The sequence below is a fragment of the Camelina sativa genome, chromosome 16 (genome assembly GCF_030686135.1).
Source record: "Camelina sativa cultivar CO46 ecotype springtype chromosome 16, ASM3068613v1".
NCBI lineage: Eukaryota > Viridiplantae > Streptophyta > Magnoliopsida > Brassicales > Brassicaceae > Camelina > Camelina sativa.
In genome coordinates, this window is record NC_141895.1 from 7093148 (window position 1) to 7111397 (window position 18250).

At 36.2% G+C, this 18250-nt stretch overlaps 3 protein-coding genes, 1 long non-coding RNA gene and 1 other non-coding gene across 7 annotated transcripts; 2 read left to right on the plus strand and 3 right to left on the minus strand.

Moving 5' to 3' along the window:
* The first annotated feature begins 2225 nt into the window (after positions 1–2225).
* On the plus strand, positions 2226–2297 carry TRNAP-AGG (transfer RNA proline (anticodon AGG)). The gene has a single exon. It is a non-coding gene; the product is annotated as a tRNA-Pro (tRNA).
* Positions 2298–2648: 351 nt separating this feature from the next.
* Positions 2649–8100, minus strand: LOC104750125 (ABC transporter G family member 36). The gene is made up of 8 exons (XM_010471876.2): positions 7131–8100; positions 6918–7048; positions 5447–6709; positions 5211–5364; positions 5029–5133; positions 4801–4946; positions 3869–4710; positions 2649–3778 (listed from the first exon to the last, which is right to left on the minus strand). Exons 1-8 carry the CDS (start codon positions 7963–7965, stop codon positions 2851–2853), a joined length of 4404 nt encoding a protein of 1467 aa, XP_010470178.1. The 5' UTR covers positions 7966–8100; the 3' UTR covers positions 2649–2850.
* A 1323-nt stretch (positions 8101–9423) lies between these two features.
* On the minus strand, positions 9424–11420 carry LOC147925221 (uncharacterized). The gene is made up of 2 exons (XR_015583472.1): positions 10912–11420; positions 9424–10528 (listed from the first exon to the last, which is right to left on the minus strand). It is a non-coding gene; the product is annotated as an uncharacterized LOC147925221 (long non-coding RNA).
* Positions 11421–13197: 1777 nt separating this feature from the next.
* On the plus strand, positions 13198–15208 carry LOC104750129 (TORTIFOLIA1-like protein 5). Its single transcript, XM_010471878.3, has 3 exons — positions 13198–14150; positions 14241–14762; positions 14873–15208. The coding sequence occupies exons 1-3, from the start codon at positions 13329–13331 to the stop codon at positions 15029–15031; spliced, it is 1503 nt and encodes a 500-aa protein (XP_010470180.1). The 5' UTR covers positions 13198–13328; the 3' UTR covers positions 15032–15208.
* On the minus strand, positions 14769–17697 carry LOC104750127 (protein COFACTOR ASSEMBLY OF COMPLEX C SUBUNIT B CCB4, chloroplastic). Of its 3 annotated transcripts, none has more exons than XR_761528.3 (9): positions 16641–17697; positions 16371–16543; positions 16174–16273; positions 15989–16062; positions 15713–15894; positions 15570–15640; positions 15407–15490; positions 15146–15316; positions 14769–15027 (listed from the first exon to the last, which is right to left on the minus strand). XR_761528.3 is itself a non-coding variant. In XM_010471877.3 (8 exons), the coding sequence occupies exons 1-8, from the start codon at positions 16758–16760 to the stop codon at positions 15227–15229; spliced, it is 894 nt and encodes a 297-aa protein (XP_010470179.1). In that variant the 5' UTR covers positions 16761–16901; the 3' UTR covers positions 14769–15226. The 3 variants fall into 3 exon arrangements, 1 of the variants encoding a protein (XP_010470179.1); XR_002035730.2 differs by having other exon boundaries at positions 14769–15038; positions 16641–16901; XM_010471877.3 differs by having other exon boundaries at positions 14769–15316; positions 16641–16901.
* Positions 17698–18250: the final 553 nt, after the last annotated feature.

The window sequence follows — 18250 nt, forward strand, 5'->3', positions numbered from 1 at the left end:
AATTTATGAATAATAATATAGATTGTTGTATTTTAATAGTCAATCAAACTATCAAAATGTAAATGATGCATATCTAAAAATTGAAAACTTAAAAAAAAATGTAGCTATATTTATGACATGTTAGAAAATATTTTATATTATTATAGTTTGAAAATACAATATAACAGTTGTTTTGTAGATATGAGCTTTAGGAGAAACATATATTATATTTTTTTTTCTTTACATACATTATATATATATATATTTACATGATTATTAATTAATGATATTATTGGGACCATATTTTACATGGGGGTTTCAGAAAAATTATTATCTTATTATCTTATCGAATTTTGTTATTTTTTACACTGGCCCGACTTGGGACTGACAAAATTTATTAATCTATAGTATTTATTAATTTATAGAGTATTAATTTATAGAGGTTTTACTGTAACCCGTCATGTAATATAACTCGTTTAGATTTATTAGTTATAAATTATAAACTTCTTAAAATTTTATAATTTACTATATACAGTAAATTTACTATATATGTATGTTGAACACACACTTTTTATATTAATTGAGTAATATATGTTTGTTAAAACAAATTCAAATCACAATATATGCAGGAAAAATATACCTTTTTTATTAATTTTACGTATTATATGATGATTCACTACATTTTAATTTTAAAATCAAAAGGAGATGATAGGAGAATAATTTTTTTTTAATTTGGAATAAATCTTCTAAATATCTTTATTAATTATAAAACATTATATATATGAATATTTAAAATATTTTAATTGTGTTTGATTATAAAGATAGTAGAGAAAGTTAACTAAACTTGTTTGGATATGAATATAAGCATTAAATATCATTAAATGTAAAAACTTTGCAAAAAACATTTTTGAGCAAAAACTGCTGCAAAAATACTAGTATAGATTTATATATATGTATATATATATATATAATTATGCTAAATCTATATCTAAAAAAATCCTAATTTTTAAGTTTGATTTCGAGTCCCAAACTTAATAAACAAATGAATAGACCCAAAGGAATACAAAACCTAATGTATTTTACTTCCCTTTTTTTTTTTTTACATATTTTACTTTTTTTATTGATATTTTACCAATAAGACACCCTGAATGTTAATCTTTTTTTGTATTATGTACAATTTAGCTTCGTTTCCTATATGGTCTGGTCATTAGAGACCATGTTATTCATTTTGCCATGTTCCGAGCGCAGGGCTAGAATGCCATTTTGGGAAGGAAAAAAAATCTGTGTGCCACTTTGTAATCTGAGTGCCACTTATAAATGTGAGATCCCAAAATTATCCTTAATGAAATTACAGACGAATTGGTACAACTGAGAAAGAATTGAACAACTAGTACAAATAGTTTAACTGAGTGATATACGTCAAATGGTACAACTGGTATAACTAAGATGTACTATGATAAGTACAAATGATACAATCAAAGAGATATAACATTGGGTACAACTGGTATAACTGAGAGATAATAGAACAACTAGTACAACATGTATAACTAAGAGATAACAGTACAACTGAAACAAATGGTATAACTAACAAAATAAATAGGACAACTGGTACAAATCGTAAATCCTAGCGCCGCCACCCTCACTAACTCGTCTCTGCTTGCCGATTCTCCGTCGTGGACTGTCTTCTTTTGCAGCGATTGTGCACATATCTCACCCAACCTTCACTTGATCTCCCCTCTTCACCACCAACTCGTCTTCCACCATCTTTACCGTTATTCTCCACTTCTCTTTGTAATCCTTCTCTTTTGTTAACATCGCCACAAATCGCCATCTCCAATGTAACAAATAGAGAATCAAGATAAGCTTTGGCTATAGCGGCACACAGAACAATAAGAACAAGAAATCTGAGAGATTCAAAGAAAAACTAAACTTTTTGTTTTCTCAGATCTGTAGATCTGTCGGCCAGAGAGAAAAGAGAAAATAAATTATTAAGTGTTTGAAGTAAAATAGGGTAATTGTAAGTATAACGTATGAGTTTTTGGTATTTTCAATGTATTTTAATTTAAAAAAATAAATATAAGTATAACAATGGCATTCACGATAATTTTTTTCCACAAAGTGGCATTCTAGAGATTGATGGTTCCCCTTTTTTAATTTTAGTACTTCTCCCCAGGTAGAGATTATTTGGTAAAAAAATACTTGAAATTTCGTAATAGATAAATTGTCTGAGAACGTCTTCTAACAAAGGGCGTTTGGTCTAGTGGTATGATTCTCGCTTAGGGTGCGAGAGGTCCCGAGTTCAATTCTCGGAACGCCCCATAAATACATTAATTTTTTCATTTTTTAATTCCTAATGGGCCAGATTTCACTGAGGCCCAGCGGGGTCTATCCCAGTATTATATATATACAGTATTCGTAATTCAGAATAAGCTACGTATTTGTGAATCTGAAGAACCAACCACACACATTAGTTAAGTAATCAAAAGATGTCAATGTTATCATAAAGAACATCAAACTGAAATCTCTTTTGGTTTTGACTATTATAAGATGTCTGATTTATAAAATTAACAAACAAACAAAGGAGGAGTCTAATTTGATGATTGTGTTGTCTTCTTTCTCTTATTGGTAAGTATCGTAAAATACATATTAGATACATGTTGATTTGTCTCTTTCTCAACAAACAAAAAATGAGGTATATTTATAAAAAGTGGATTTATATTACATCCGATTTGATTCGTCGTCATCTATAAATAAAATAGATATAAAAAAATCCGTTAAAAGACACTACAATACATATTTAGAACAGAGATATGTATGGCTTATGTATGTAACACAAATGATACAAAAATAAAGAGACTTGATGAGATGGTTTTATCTAGTTTGGAAGTTAAGAGTTCTGATGCAGAAGGCGAAGATGAATGCGAAGAAGACGGTGAAAGCAACAAGGACGGCCGCTACTGGTCCCATAAAGTCAGATTTGAAACCATAATGGTCATCAATGTATTGCTTCACGGTAAGGCCAGGAGCACCTCCAAGAACTTGGATAGGTGTATCAACGTCACCGTACTGCGACACTATCAATCCGTAGACGGTCCATGCCACAGGGCAGATCCAGTAGTACCAAACCCACCATTTTGGGATTTTGGGTCTTGGAATGAAGAAACCAGAGAAAAGGTTGAAAATACCGTAAAACGCTGAGGCGAAAATGGAAGCGACTTGTTGGTTTGGTGTGAGGGAAACAGTCATCATGCCGTAGTAAGTCCAGTAGAGAAATGAGAAGTAGCTAACGAAGAGGAACCAGAAGAACTTTGCGGCTTTCCACTCGAAACCAACCATGGCGTAGACGATGAGTGAGTAGTAAACGGTTTGAACAAGAACATAAGGAAGCTCACAAGTGACTTGAGAGATGGCATATGGCATAGCTGAGTACATTCCTGCTGCTCTTTCTCTGTAAAACACAGTTCTCTCCACTGCAACCATAGGTTGTACCGTTGAACAGTTATTGATTCCCACGAAAATAACCGCGGCGTACAATGCTCCTATGACCATTGATAAGTCTCCTGCGGTCGACCTGTTACCTCCTATTTGCCAGAAGATGGTACCAATCAAGAGAGATGTTGCTAATGTGAAGATAAACCGGACAAGATTGTAGTCTGGTGATCTCCAATACGTCCACCATTGTTTCCATAGGCATGATTTGAACTGTCCCCATGTGTTTTGTGAGAATTGTGTAGCGAAGTAAAGATCTGATGCTCCTGCTGGTGGTACACTGAGTTCTTTAACCAACGCTTTGTTTCTCCTGCATTGTTACGTTATTCATTAGTACTTATATTTTCATCAATCATTCAGAGAGGCAATGAGCTTGAGAAAGAAAGAACTTAAAACTTACTGGTGCAAGGCGGAGTTCTTGTACAACTCAGCAAAGTCAACACTAAGCTTAAGCTCAGCGGCGAGTGAGCTAGCTTCAAGCATCCAAGTAGCCGGGTTATATTTTTCTGGAATCTTGGGAACTCCGGGAAAGGCTTCAAAGTATTCCACAACCTTGTGTGAGTTACGACCCAATGGACCTGCGTAGATCACTTGTCCTCCTCTCTTCATCAGCATCAACTCATCAAAGGCTTCAAAGATATCAATGCTAGGCTGATGGATGGTGCAGACCACGGTTCTTCCAGTGTCAACTGTGTTCCTTACCGCTCTCATCACGATAGCCGCTGCTCTAGCGTCTAGTCCAGAAGTTGGCTCATCCATAAAGATGATGGAAGGGTTAGCTACTAGCTCCACTGCAATTGTAAGTCTCTTTCTCTGCTCCGTGGAAAGCCCGGTGACACCCGGTAAACCAACGATGGCGTCCCTAAGACTGTCCAGCTCTACCAATTCCATCACTTGATCCACAAACATCATTTTTTCCTCTTTGCCAACTTCTTTAGGAAGACGAAGGAAAGCAGAGAAAATCAAAGATTCTCTGACTGTGACTTGAGGGGAATGTATATCAGTCTGCTCACAGTATCCTGAGATTCTAGCAAATGTTTCTTGAACCTTTGGGAATCCTGATATTCTCACGTCTCCTTCAATGTATCCACCAGTTTTCCTTCCAGCCAAGACGTCCATAAGTGTAGTCTTACCAGCACCACTCACTCCCATAAGCGCAGTCAAGACTCCTGGCCTAAATGCACCAGTCACACCTTTAAGCAGTTGCAGTCTTGTTTCTGTAACTCCTTGGTCTCTCATTTCCTGTACCATCAAAAAACATATATACATTTAGTCATCTATTTCTCATTTAGTTTGGTGTGAAGATAGATTCAAGTAAAGATGGTTACTCACCGCAGGCATGTCAACAAAGTATCTGACATCGTCAAAGGACATAGCCAAAGGAGAGAAAGGAAGAACCATTCCTTTAGTATTGCCTGCACCCCTGGATGCTTCAGACGCAGAGTCCCTACTCACTCTCCCCATTGCGACCTCTCCTCCTGATAAACAGAGAACAGAATGAGACAAAAGTGTAGAAGAAAGAAACAAATACATCTAAGTAGAGTAAAGAAATGCACTTACTTCTGTTCCCATCAGCAGTAGACAAAGATCTACGCATTGGATCTTTCCTCTGATCCGCGTCATCATTTTCTTCCTCTGGAAGTAAACCTGCCTTCTTCCCAAGAGCTGTAGTTTTCAAAGGAAACATTATTATTAGTAGTCTGTTGTTTTAGCTTTTGGTGAATGCAAGACGAGAAACTTACGGTTGAGAACGGTAAGTGCCAAGGTGAAAAGAACGTTGAAGAGGACTGTGAAACCAAGCAAGGCACCAACTGAAATCCAGTACCAGTTCTTTTCATGGTAGATATCATAAGTATTAAGCACCATGGTTCCAAGCCTTGTTTTGCCGTCAGAAGCCTGCAGTTTCCAAAAAAAAGTGAGACTCAGAGCTAAATGATATATCTTTGTAAATGCAGAATAAAGCAGTAAGTACACTCACCAGTTTGTTCATCCATCTAGGTGCAAACAATTCATTGACAGTTAAACCGTTGAAAGCGTAGGTAAGAGGAGATATCCAGTAAGCCCAACCCCACCAGTCAGGAATCTCGCCTTTCGGAATAAGGAAGCCTCCAAGCAAGAAGACGAGAAGTAGAGTGAGAGCACCACCAGTATTAGCAATCATCATGGTTCTGCAAACAGAAGCGATCAACCTAAAGAGGGATGCAGCCATTTGTTGAATCAGAAACACAAGGAGAAACTGCTTGAAGAAGCGGCTCGCGTCAGGTGCAAAACCGATGGAGTAGTAAGTCACCACCATCCAAGCCGTTGATTCGAAGATTGAGGTTGGAATCCCGAGCAAGAAAGTGGGAAGTGTGAAGGTCCATGATGGATAAAACAGGAGATCCCTCTGTTTATAAAACACTGGGAGTCTTGAAACCATCATAGCCATCTCTGCAAACCCATTAAACATGTTGATGATCATTCCAAATAGCAATGCTCCTACGTAGAGGTTAGCATCAGCCTCGTTCTTTGTGTCCATTTCAGTTCTGAGGAAGAGTGTGCACGTGATTGCAGCGATGATGATGATCTGGACAGTCTTGAAAATGTAGAAGAATGAGTTTCGTTGCATAAGCAGCCACTCTTTGTCCCAACAACTCTTGAGAAGCTCCCTCTTTGAGACAGAGTACTTATCGAACACAAGAGCCGCTTTGTGGCCACGAGACTTATCAAATGGTACTGCAAGTTGGTTAGACATATCTTTCCCAACATGGAAACTCTTGTATCTGCTTGCAAACTCTGAAACCGGAATGTAGCGGTAAGGTCTGTTATGGTCAACCCAGTACTGTTCTTGATCTTTCTTGGAAGTAACCTCTTGCAAGAAATCAGCTGTTCCTTTTCTCTCAGGACACTTGAACCCAAAGCTCTCAAAGAACTCAAGAATGTTGTCTCTTGGTCCTTGGTACACGATCTGACCTTCAGACAACAAGATGATATCGTCGAATAAATCAAAGGTCTCAGGAGCTGGCTGTAGGAGAGACATGAGCACCGTTGCGTCTGTGAGATGAACGATCTGTTGCAGACACTTGACGATTTGGAATGTGGTGGAACTGTCAAGACCAGTGGATATTTCGTCCATGAAGAGTGTCTTCGTAGGACCAACGATCATCTCACCGGTTGTGACACGTTTCTTCTGACCTCCGGAGATACCTCTCATCATGTCATCTCCAACTATAGTGTCTTTGCAAATGTCAAGCCCCAAAATCTGTTTTACAGAACAGAGTCAGTATAATACACAAAGAAGTATTCTAGTTATTTACTTTGGTTATATCGTTGTCATACATAAAACAAGGAAACTAAAACAGTCTATAACAAGATTAAATTCGGTTTTGGTTTATAAAAAAACGGTTTAGCTCGGTTCAATGTTTAGAGTATAAGATGAGCTAAGTTATAAGAAGAGAGGTGAGACTCACTTTGAGAGTATAATCAGTGACGAGACTGCTCTTAACTCCTTGAGCAGCTGAAGCTTTCATGAAGAGATCAACATCAGCTTCAGGGAATATCCCAGCATCCTTTTCTCTTCTTGCAAGCTCATTCAACAGATCTACAAGAAGGTATCATCAAACCATTAAACAAAACTGAATCTTGAAAACAAAGTTAATTTCAAGATTTGAATATTCACTTACCATAACGAGTACCAACACCTTGACACCTAGCAGAGAAATCAAGAGTCTCCTTAACAGTCATGATACCAACATGAAGATCGTTCTGACTAATGTAAGCAGAGGTCTTTCTTGGAACAAACTCATCGAGACGGTGACCATTGTAAGTTATGTCACCACTAACTTGGAGGGCTTTATCGAGTTTACCGGCTAAAGCCAACAAAAGAGTGGTCTTACCAGAAGAAGGAGGACCCAACAAAAGTGTCATCCTTCCAGGTTTAAGGACACCAGAGATATCTTTAAGGATCGTAAGCTGAGCTTTCTTAGCAAACTGAATACCAATCATGCCTAGAGCTGACTCTCCCATGTTCCTCACCACATTAAGAAGTGTAGGTAGAGATCTGTTACCAGTGTAGCAATCAGCTTTGATCGTCAAATGCTCGTACCTGACTTCAACTGTTGGAAGCTTGATACCAACTCTGTCGATTCGGTTTCTCAGCTTCGTCAAGATCCTCTCGTTATCTTGCTCAGCTACTTTGAAAACCATGTCAATAAACTTCTGACGATCTTCACCATCGAGTTTGGTCACGTCAACTTCTTTGCTCATTAGCTGATTACCGTAGACATCGTCTTCGACAACTGCGTTCATGAGAGTGGTTCTGAGACGGCTGTACGTTGGTAGTTTCTCAATGGCTGCCCATTTAAGAGCTTCTTCGTCGTCATTAACTGATTGGGTTCTTCTTGAACCAGCTGAGAAGATATCTTCAAGGTTTCTACTTGCTCTGCTTACACTTCTGCTTATGCTTCTTCTCAAACTCCCACCACCTCCTAAAGGTGGAATATTTGGATTGTAATCCATCCCTTCCCCAAAAAGTTTTTGTCTTTTAGATTTTCTTGGCAGAAAAAAAAAAGTTTTAAGTCTTTAAGAATGTAAACTCGGTTAGGAGATACAGAGAGAGAAGAGAGGCAAGAATGAAGAATGAAGAGTTTAGAGAAGGAGGTGGTATTAGAAAATGAATATATAGGGGAATGAGGAACATCAAGGTGGACTTTTCTTTGTTATGGACTGACTATTCATACTTTGTTGAATGAAGTAATCAAATAAGAGAAAATACTAAGAACTAGTGGCATAATTGGTTTGAGATTTGAATAGAGTTTAAGATTTTAAATATTAAGTAAAATATGTTGTTATTAGATCAAAATTTTGTTAAATTTTGCTAAAATTTAGTGTTATTAGTTTGTGATTTTTAAAATGTCATTTAAAATTTTAACAAATATGGGTTATTGGATTCAGAATTTTATAAAGTCATTAAAAGTTTTGTATTATTAAAACAAAAAAATTTAGGATTGTTAATGTATTTAATTATTATGTTACTGGTTCATGATTTTCTACATTTTTTTTACAAAATAAAATCATGAAAAATATCACAAAAATACAGAAATGGTTTGAAAATTTTTATAAAATTTTAGAAAACTAATGAACAAAACTATAGAGTACTCTTTAACAATTTTTAAAAATCTTTCACCTAATTATTTTAATGATTTTCTTGAAGTCTTTTGACTTCTTTATAAATTAAAATACAATAACATCCCTAAAAAGTCGTGTGTTTTTTATATGCAAGATAGGCTTTATTTTATTCAAATACGACGGCTCTTTTTAACGCATATTTTTTTATTACAAAGATTTTTTTTTGTTTTTGGTTTGTAGATAATGCGACGACTCACTTTTAACGCTTGTTGTGTTTTTTTTTATTACCAAATATTAGGTAATAATTGAAAAGCTTTGAACAGTTCAGATTTCAAAGTCAACAAAGATGACCCCAGTTAGTTACGCTACTAGTAAGTGGAGGAGATAGATGTGGTTAAATTAGTAAAAGTCTTCCTTGTGTACCTTTTTGTAGGTAAGAAAAGAAAGAAGGACCGTTGTTTGGTAAGTCGTTGTGTTTAGGAAAGTGGGAAATTACGGAGGAAGATGTCATTCACACTTGACATTTCAATTCACATTTTGTGTGGAAAGAACGGTTCGTTCAAGTTATTTGTGTGTTCTGGAACATGAGAAACTTACGCATGAAGATGTCATTTACGTACCGGTGACGGGAATAAGTTTTAAGTGCTGACTCCTCAATCTTCTTTATGATAAGAAGGCTCTATTGACTTTTTGGCTTCTTTCTTTCTCAGCTAATCTTGATTAGTGCTCTGTAATTTGGTATTAGTCATTCTCTAATACACTGGTTGGGACAGCCAGCTCCTATATCTTGATGCCCTCAGCTTCTTGAACAATGTTCCAGGTTGGTTTCTTTGTGCAAATAAGCTCTCATTTTCTGGTTACAATTCTTTCAATCTTTTTGAGAGAACAAATGTCTGCTGCATTTTTATCCACCAAGCTTTCATTTACATTTCCTCAAAGAGAACAAACTTACATTGCTCTGAGCTTTCTGTTTTCTAAACCAATCTTCTTTGGCTCGTCTTCTTTGTCCAACAAGCTTTCATTTACATTTCCTCAAGAGAACAAACTTACATTGCTCTGAGCTTTCTGTTTTCTAAAGCAACCTTCTTTGGCTCGTCTTCTTTGTCCAACAAGCTTTCTTTAAGTTTCATGTTTTCAGTTTTTGCTTCTTCAACTCTTTGCTTTCCTACAGATCCCTCCATCTCCTCCTCAAGCTCCTAAGGTCCCTTATTCATACTGGCTTCTTCTTCGTCTTCTTCTCCTTTCCTTAAGGTTAATCAAATTCACTGTGCCACCGTCCCGATTTTTTTTCACACAAACCATCAAATGAAGTTTAGCTGTTCACACTCAGTCACAGAGTTGACAAACTCATTCTGGTTGTTTCCTAATCTCAGTCTTCACACATTTTAAATTAGTTTTCAAATGTATCTTTTGCGGCCAACTACAAACTTTAAATCTGGGCTCCACAACGATGAAGCTACGGTCGCCATATCAAGAGCATCTCCTCCTTCGCTTCCCTTGCTTCAAAGATACTAACCTCCAGATCCAAAATTAAGCGTTTCATAGCTTTGTTGCTTTCCTCTTCTTCTTCTTACAGTTTTCCAACTCAAATGCAAGTTCCATCTTCTCATTCAATAGGTTCTGAAAATAAGATGTTGCAGTCCTTTTATTGACCAAAGATGTAACCTTTTCCTCTTGGGCGGCTTCAAGGTCATATCTTATTGACACAACATGCTTTTCTAGCTTACAAGGTTCTTCATTTAAAATGCACACTTGGCGTGGTGGTAGAGAGAAGAACTGAGATGACCGGAGGCATGCTGCCTTCTAATAGACTCAACCTCTTTCTTCCAGAGTTTTCGTTTTTGTGAAACGCTTTAATTCCCGCCTATTCTCAGTAACTCTACTCGCCACGATGCTAAGCTGCCAACACCTGTCTATTCTCATTTGCTACAAAGAGCCTCCCATCAAAACAGTTCTACATCAGTAAGATAAACCACAATGTCACAATCACATCAAAGGAACAATCAACCAAACAAACAAGCTTCGATTCCAACTCCATATACAAGCTTTTAACTCACTAAAGCTAAAACCAATATCCAAACACTTTTAGCCGTGCTTTGCACTGAAAATCATGATTTGCCTACATATCAAGATCCATCTCAAGTTTAGATTATCTCTTAAATCATTACATAGAACATAAGCATCTAAACTAATAGCATAGCAACTAAACTATATTGAAAACAAAGAACCATATTCATCAGAGAGACACACACACACACACACACAAAAAGCAAAGACCCACAGAAAATTCAAATTCAAGCTCAAATTGGTTCAACCAGAGATTTCAATTGACTTAACTTGAACCTTCTTCTTCATCATCCCCACTTTAGGCACACAGTTACATTCAAAACTCCATTCTCCTCCATAGAAGCCATAACCTGATACAGTAGAAGGGGAAGGATTTGACACGCGTAAAGTTGAACCGATGGCTGAGATCAGTTGGAGCTCAATCACAAAATCAACACAGAATCAATACTTGGATCTGTAAAACGAGGATGAATCCTCTAATTCATCTTGTAAGGACCTCTTAGGGCTCTTCATAGAGGATGAATCAAAGTTATACAAACCCAGAACTAGAGAGAGAGAAAGCTAAAATATCTAACAAACTTCAACAACTTTTACATGAATGATCCCAAAATCAGTCTTTGAACTCCCAACTGATCGATTCCACCACCTTACACGTGTACACTCCTTCCCCTTTTACTACTGTATCATACATCTTCACTTTCTCCGGTGACCTAAACATGAATCCCCACAGTCGATCTCCAGAGCTACTTCTACTAGATGTTAAAATCTTTCAGAACATTGGAAAAAAGAAGATAATCCAGAAAACTTTAGAAGCGGTGCAAGGTTTTTTTTTTTGGGTGTTTTTGGGCCATAATGGGCTTGTAAGGCCTAATTTTCTGATATGAGCCATAATCTTCACACTGATTATTTTATTTATTTATTTGTAATGTATTCATATCTCTTGTAAAGTAGAATTGTGAAACTGTTCAATGTTATTAACATTTTTTGGATATATTTTGGCGTTCGAGGATATTCACATTTTCTTTACTCAAAAATAGGCTATTCATAATTACCTTCAACCATATATAGGATTTTTTGACATAGATTAGACCACAGGATATCAATATTATATATGATTAATTTACGCCACGAATGTTTGCAAACTTTTAAGTGTTTTTTTTTTTTTTTTTGAATTTTGGTTTATGGTTTTTAGATTTTGTTTTATAAGGTTAGTTAAAAAAAAATGGAATAAAAAATCAAGTCACTAAAAAAATGAAAAACCAATGAAACTTAGAGTTTAGATTTGTTAAAAATATTTGACTAAAAGTCTAAAACTATCAAAATATACATTTTCTATTTCTAAGAAACCCATTTTTAGATTGAATAAAACCAAAAATAACTTCAAAATCAATAACAATTCTAGTTCTAAGTTTTTCCCGCTTGGGGATTTCTTCAAATAAGTTCAGACAAACATGTTTCCAATAAACTTTAGGTGGGTTTCCTATGGCTATGAGCAAACATGATGACTACCATTACTTGCATTCCTCGATCTCTCAAAATACAGAGGACTTTTCTTTATCTAGTATATAACTCATAATTATTAAACTTTACAATCTTGATTTTATTTATAAGAAAAGACAGTGTGATTTCAAAAATATTTTGGTTATAAAATATAAATATTTATAACAGTGCATATGATCCTAACTTTTGGACTTAGAATGGAAAGAATAGTTCATTTCACGTTATGTTACGTGTTAAGAAGAAACCGTGTTTGCTTGACTTGCTCATCAGCTCATTGTGGATATTAGTTTCCTTCTTTTGCTTTGCAATAAAATAACATCTACCGGAATCTTTCTCTCTTTTATAAAATTTTAATAATAATATTGATATCATAATTAAGTACTAGTACTATTTTTGTTTTCTTAATTTCAGAATTCGTTTTATGTGTTCCAATTCGTATTTAGTTATTTACTAATGTGGTTAGCAATTAACTCATTTTTCGTATGCATATCATTCAATATGTTCCCTTACATTCTTACCTTCAATACATTCTTTTTTTTTTTTTTTTTTTCTGTGAACCTCCTAAGTCCTAACTCCTAACTTATCAACTATACATGCATGATGCATTGATGCTTAATAGAAACCAAGAGATTTTTAGAGATAAAAATTGCAATCAGATAACAATTTAAAGTTATCCTAAACCATTGTCATGAGTCTCTAATAAATAGTTTCAAGTCCTAACATTTTCTCATTATCTTAAACGGATTTTACTTAACTATTCCTTCTGCACTTTCGAATCTTTATTGGTTCCCAATATATAATCTATTTTGACGTACAAAGACCCTTAAAACAAACAACAAGCAAGTAATATATAAATTTGACATATTCGATGTTTAAGACAAAATTTTGTTTTTTTTTTGTTCAATTGACAAATTCTTAAGGAAAAAATATTTTTTTTGGATTTGAGGATAATAAAAATAAAACGTTGGGATATAAATTAAAAGTAAAATGTAAAATTTTGTGGCAGGTGGTGAAATATGACAAGTTTAAAAGGCAAGCCAAGGACGAGTCTTGTTTAAAAGCCAAGTAGTACCAACCGTACCGTACTGTCTTCTTCATTGCCTTTTTTTCTACCGCCAAATCTTCCACAAAAGCTTTTGCTCTCTCCTCCATGGCGGATTTCTAAATAGTTCTCCGGCGATCTCATAATGCCTTCCGTTCAAATCCGTTCTTCTCCACCCCCGGCGGTGACGGTTACCGATCTTAAGCAACGAGTCATAGCCTGTCTCAATCGTCTCTCTGATCGCGATACTTTATCCCTCGCCGCCGCAGAGCTTGATTCGATCGCTCTTAATCTCTCGCCGGAGACTTTTCCTCTGTTTATAAATTGTCTTCAGAGTACAGACTCTTCCGCGAAGTCTCCGGTTAGGAAACATTGTGTCTCGCTTCTCTCTGTTCTCTCTCGTTCTCATGGAGATTCTCTCGCTCCTCACCTCTCTAAGATGGTCTCCACCGTTCTCCGTCGCCTACGTGATCCTGACTCTTCCGTCCGTGCAGCTTGTGCAACCGCTTCAGTAGATATGACCACCAGCATCACCGGAACTCCTTTCTCAATCCTCTTGGGGCCGATGATCGAAACGCTTATCCACGATTGCGATCCGAACGCTCAGATCGGCGCTGCCGTGTGTTTAGCGGCTGCGGTTGACGCGGCTGATGAGCTGGATGTTGAGCAACTGCAGAAGGCACTGCCGAAGATTGGGAAATTGCTGAAGTCAGAAGGTTTCAAGGCGAAACCGGAGCTTCTAGGGGTCATAGGGAGTGTAATTGGAGCCGTTGGCGGTAGAAATAGCGATAAGGCGGTGCTAGATTGGCTATTACCGAACGTCTCGGAGTATCTAAGCAGCAACGATTGGCGTGCGAGGAAAGCAGCCGCGGAAGCGATGGCTAGAGTAGCTATGGCGGAAGAAGAACTAGCTCCTTTGTATAAGAAGGCCTGTGTAGGTATTCTTGAGAGCAGAAGATTTGATAAGGTAAATATTCGAAACAAGTTATGGTAAAATTCATAAGAAAGTGCAGTCAATTTTCTTCTTTGTCTTATTCTTTAATCTTATTTTGTGCAGGTCAAACTTGTTAGAGAGACTATGAATCGTACGTTGAGTTTATGGAAGCAACTTGAAGGTGGTTCAGCAGAGGTGTCAGAGTCTACTTCCTCATCCAAATCAGCTCATCCTGGTTTGTCTGCAACTTCGGGAAAGATAAGCAATGCATCGAAAGGCAATGATAAGAATTCGAACGCACCATTACGCTCAAAGTTGAATGATGCTGAGCCCTTAGATCGTAGTAACACTCCTAAGGATGTTGAGCAGGAAGCTGTGGAGTTGAAAGACAAGCGGAATCATTCGACATTGGGAGCTAAACGGAATCTGTTCCCGGCAAAAACTTCTAAGGTCAAAGAGAACAGGTCGAACAAGTTGAACAAGTTACAAGTTGTTCAGAGTAGTGATGAGGAGAGTCCTAAAACTGACAGTGGTACTAGTAGCAGTTCTTCTCAGGCAAAGAATAATGCAGAAGAGTTGTCTCTGATAAGAAACCAGATTACTCAGATTGAAAAACAACAGTCCAGTCTGTTAGATCTCTTTCAGGTTACCTTTTTTTCATCTGAACTCATTTGAATTTTTATTAACTTTTAAAACATCCAACAAACTGTGTTGTGCTGACTTTTTGAATGTTTTATTGCACTTAAATATTGCAGAAGTTCATGGAGAGCTCGCAGAACGGAATGCAATCTTTGGAGAGACGAGTACGTGGTCTAGAGACATCCTTCAGCGTAATCTCCACTGATTTGTTAGTCTCTCGCACCATAACACGAAACGAAAATCACAAACGTAACGAAAGGCAACACTTTACCTGACACAACACTTCAAAATATTTAGCTTGCCAACAAGATTCATTGTAATACATAAACTCTAAGCTAATGTAATTACATTCATTTCGACTTTGTGTAACCAAAAGGATGGTTCGTTACCTTTAGTGATTTGATGCTTGTAATGTTTTCTCATAAGATGATTGCATCTATCTTTTTTCCGTTTTCCTGGTCTGATTGCTTTTAATAGTTTTCCCGGGAACCCTCAGCGGAATCAATAAAATATCTCCCCAATGTCGCATCTAGCTTCTCCCCAATTGAAGAAATCCAAGCCTAGATATGATGAACAAACTAACTCTTACACTTGTCCTATTAACCTTTTGAAGTCGAAAAACAATATAGAAAAGTTAAATATTTCACTACCTGGTCAGAAGACGTGAAGCCTCTAATAGTGTTTCCGCCAATGACTGCAATTCCTTTATCTCCAAGCGGCTGCAAAATTACAGCCTAGCAAACAAATATTTGTTACACATACAGTTTTATTATTCCCTCACTTGATGAAATAACCCTTGAAGTCTCAGCAAACCTGTGTGTTTGCAGGCAGAAATGCCAGCTCTGATCTCCCAGGGTATAGAGAAAGATTGGCCAAGTAACTCTCTGATAAACAAACCATTTTCTTAGCCAAAAATGGTAAACCGATCTTTCTGATAAACAAACCATACTACTTACGTGCTTTCGATTTCATCACGCCTCGGTAAACCGATCCTTGCATCAGCTTATCAGTGTTTACTATGACTCGTTTCTTATCTTGTGGAGATTCAGCAACCATCCCTATTTGTATAAGACAAATGCCATTGTAGACAATAACCAGAGACTTACAACATGTTGCTACCTTAAGAGATTCCCAAGCCCTAAGTGAACAGAAAAAAAGTCAGATTCAGATTCTACTTATATATCTTTCCACAAGAACATTCATCTAATAAGAGATATGAAGCAGAGCATTACCATAACAATTCGGAAACTATCGATACAGGAAGATCGGAATCTACAACTTTGCAATCCACACCTTCAGGATTGACCTGATGATATCAAACACAAAACCAAGAATCACATTTTTGCTTTATATCAAATCTTCCAAAAATCTCAATACATCAATATGGTTTATTGAAGGAGAAAAAGAGAAATCTCACAGGTGTAATGGACTTAGGTCGGATTGATAACCAAACTAAACCGGTTAATAAATTGGTTACAGCCAAGCCAAGCGCCAATAGATCTGCTCTAGACTGTGAGCTACATCAAAAACACCAAAAGCCAATGGTCATATAAAAATCCCCCAAATTGTATCAATCTCAGATTTCTCAAGAGTCCGGTTTAGTCAAAACTGTACCTGCTAGCGTCGGCAACAGGAGCGATACCGGAAACAGTACGATTGAAAAGAACGGCTAAAAGAGAAGCGCCTCCTACGTAGATAGGTAAGCTACGAGCCAGGTCATCGTTACTGGAAATGAAATCGGCTACCAAGTTCGTACTCGGTTTCGGACCTTTGTAACTTCTCGGCTTCTGGTGAAGAAAAACACGAAAAAAATTGAGTAAAAAGAGAGAAGAAAAAAAGAAAGAAGAAGAAGAAGAAGAAGAAGAAGAAGAGGAAAGAGAGAACCTGTGAGGTTGAAGAAGAAGCTCTGATAAAAGACCGCGGAAGATGTAGAGAAGGACGGCGAGAAGATTGGCGATTAGGGTTCCAAGGGATTTGAATTTGGAGGATGATTCTCGCTTCCATTGAAGAGATGAAGGAAGTGAAGTTTAGAAATAAAGAGGATTAAAAATGGGCCGTTAGGAGATATAATCTTTATCTTCGTACAGATTATTTTTTCTTTTCCAAATAATAGAAGAGGGATTTTCAAAAATACTTTTTTTTCTAAGTCATTTTTTTAAAATATTTTTTTATGTTGTTTGTTTTTAAAAATATTCATTTTCTATATATTAAATTCTAAATCCTAATTTCAAAATACTAAATTCTACCTTCTTAAAACTACATCCAATGTAAAATAAAGAACCCAAACCTAAAAAAATTATAAAAATAAATTTAACATATTAGAATTGTTTAAAATAAGGTAAAACTGAAAATATTCAAAAAGGTTATTTTTGAAAAAGATATCCCAAAAAAGTATTTCTAACAAATTTTCATTATATTAATACGTTGAAATTCTCATTATATTAATACGTTGTTTCTTGGAATTGTGAACATGACAAACTTAGAAAAAAGTTTTGCAAAATAGTATATTTTCAAAGCATAATTAGTAAATTAGTACGTTCACTATTTTTTTTGGTAATGTAGTACGTTCACTATTTATAATTTATAAAATAATTTTTCCCTGTTAACCATTATTTACTAAAAGTATATCATTAAAATTTGTAACAACCCGTTTCGTGGACCCCACTAGCCTCACTGCTAGCTGCCCCAAGGGACTATCCACGGACTCCACTAGCCTCACTGCTAGCTGCCCTAACGGACCGTCCACGGACCCCATTAGCCTCACTGCTAGCCGTTCCAACAGACCCCAAACTGGCCCTGCAGGGCATCGATCATAACCCATCACTGTGGATATCTCAATCCACCACTAGGTTATTGGTGCGCTAGGTGTTCCTCGAACCATGGTCCCCACCCTTTAACAACCTTCCCACATGACAAGTTGCCACCAATTGATCTGTGGATGAGTAGTTCCATTTGCCACGGTGAGGGGTTAGGATCGATGCCCTGCATGGCCAGCTTTGGGCCTATGGGGGCAAGCTAGCACTGAGACTAGTGAGGTCCATGGAACGGGTAGTCATAAAATTATATATATATATATATTATATTATCCTTTAAATCTAATAACTAAAATACTAATCACTATAAATTTGTTTTCTAAAATTTTTTAGGTATATATAATTCTATATTTTCATCTATTATTTGATATGCATTTTGTTTCAAAATTTGTTTTTTTATTATGTCAAATAAATTTCATAAATTTTTACTTGTACAATGCATTAAGTGTGCAAATATAATTCGTACAACTTATTAAATGTACAAATAATATAATACACATTTTTTTTTGAATCTAATGTTAAATTATATTCAAAAGAAAAATAAACGTTTTTACAACTTGTGCAACGTAGTTTGAGAAGTAAATTTGTTGAAATATTAAAAGAAAATATAATACACATTTTAATCTGTTCAATTAATTTAATATACATATAAATATATTAATAAATACATTTTCATCCGTA

Bases quoted from the DNA above. Each gene is read 5' to 3' on its own strand.
- LOC104750125 (XM_010471876.2), bottom strand. From the start codon at position 7,965: ATGGATTACAATCCAAATATTCCACCTTTAGGAGGTGGTGGGAGTTTG. The intron at 5,134-5,210 runs GTAAGTTTCTCG...TGAAAACTACAG, and splicing joins GGCACTTACCGTTCTCAACC to CTCTTGGGAAGAAGGCAGGT. The intron at 4,711-4,800 runs GTGAGTAACCAT...TTGATGGTACAG, and splicing joins ACTTTGTTGACATGCCTGCG to GAAATGAGAGACCAAGGAGT.
- LOC104750129 (XM_010471878.3), top strand. From the start codon at position 13,329: ATGCCTTCCGTTCAAATCCGTTCTTCTCCACCCCCGGCGGTGACGGTT. The intron at 14,151-14,240 runs GTAAATATTCGA...TATTTTGTGCAG, and splicing joins AGAGCAGAAGATTTGATAAG to GTCAAACTTGTTAGAGAGAC. The intron at 14,763-14,872 runs GTTACCTTTTTT...TAAATATTGCAG, and splicing joins GTCTGTTAGATCTCTTTCAG to AAGTTCATGGAGAGCTCGCA.
- LOC104750127 (XM_010471877.3), bottom strand. From the start codon at position 16,760: ATGGAAGCGAGAATCATCCTCCAAATTCAAATCCCTTGGAACCCTAAT. The intron at 16,274-16,370 runs GTACAGTTTTGA...TTTTTGATGTAG, and splicing joins CCTGTTGCCGACGCTAGCAG to CTCACAGTCTAGAGCAGATC. The intron at 15,641-15,712 runs GTAAGTAGTATG...TTTGTTTATCAG, and splicing joins CGTGATGAAATCGAAAGCAC to AGAGTTACTTGGCCAATCTT.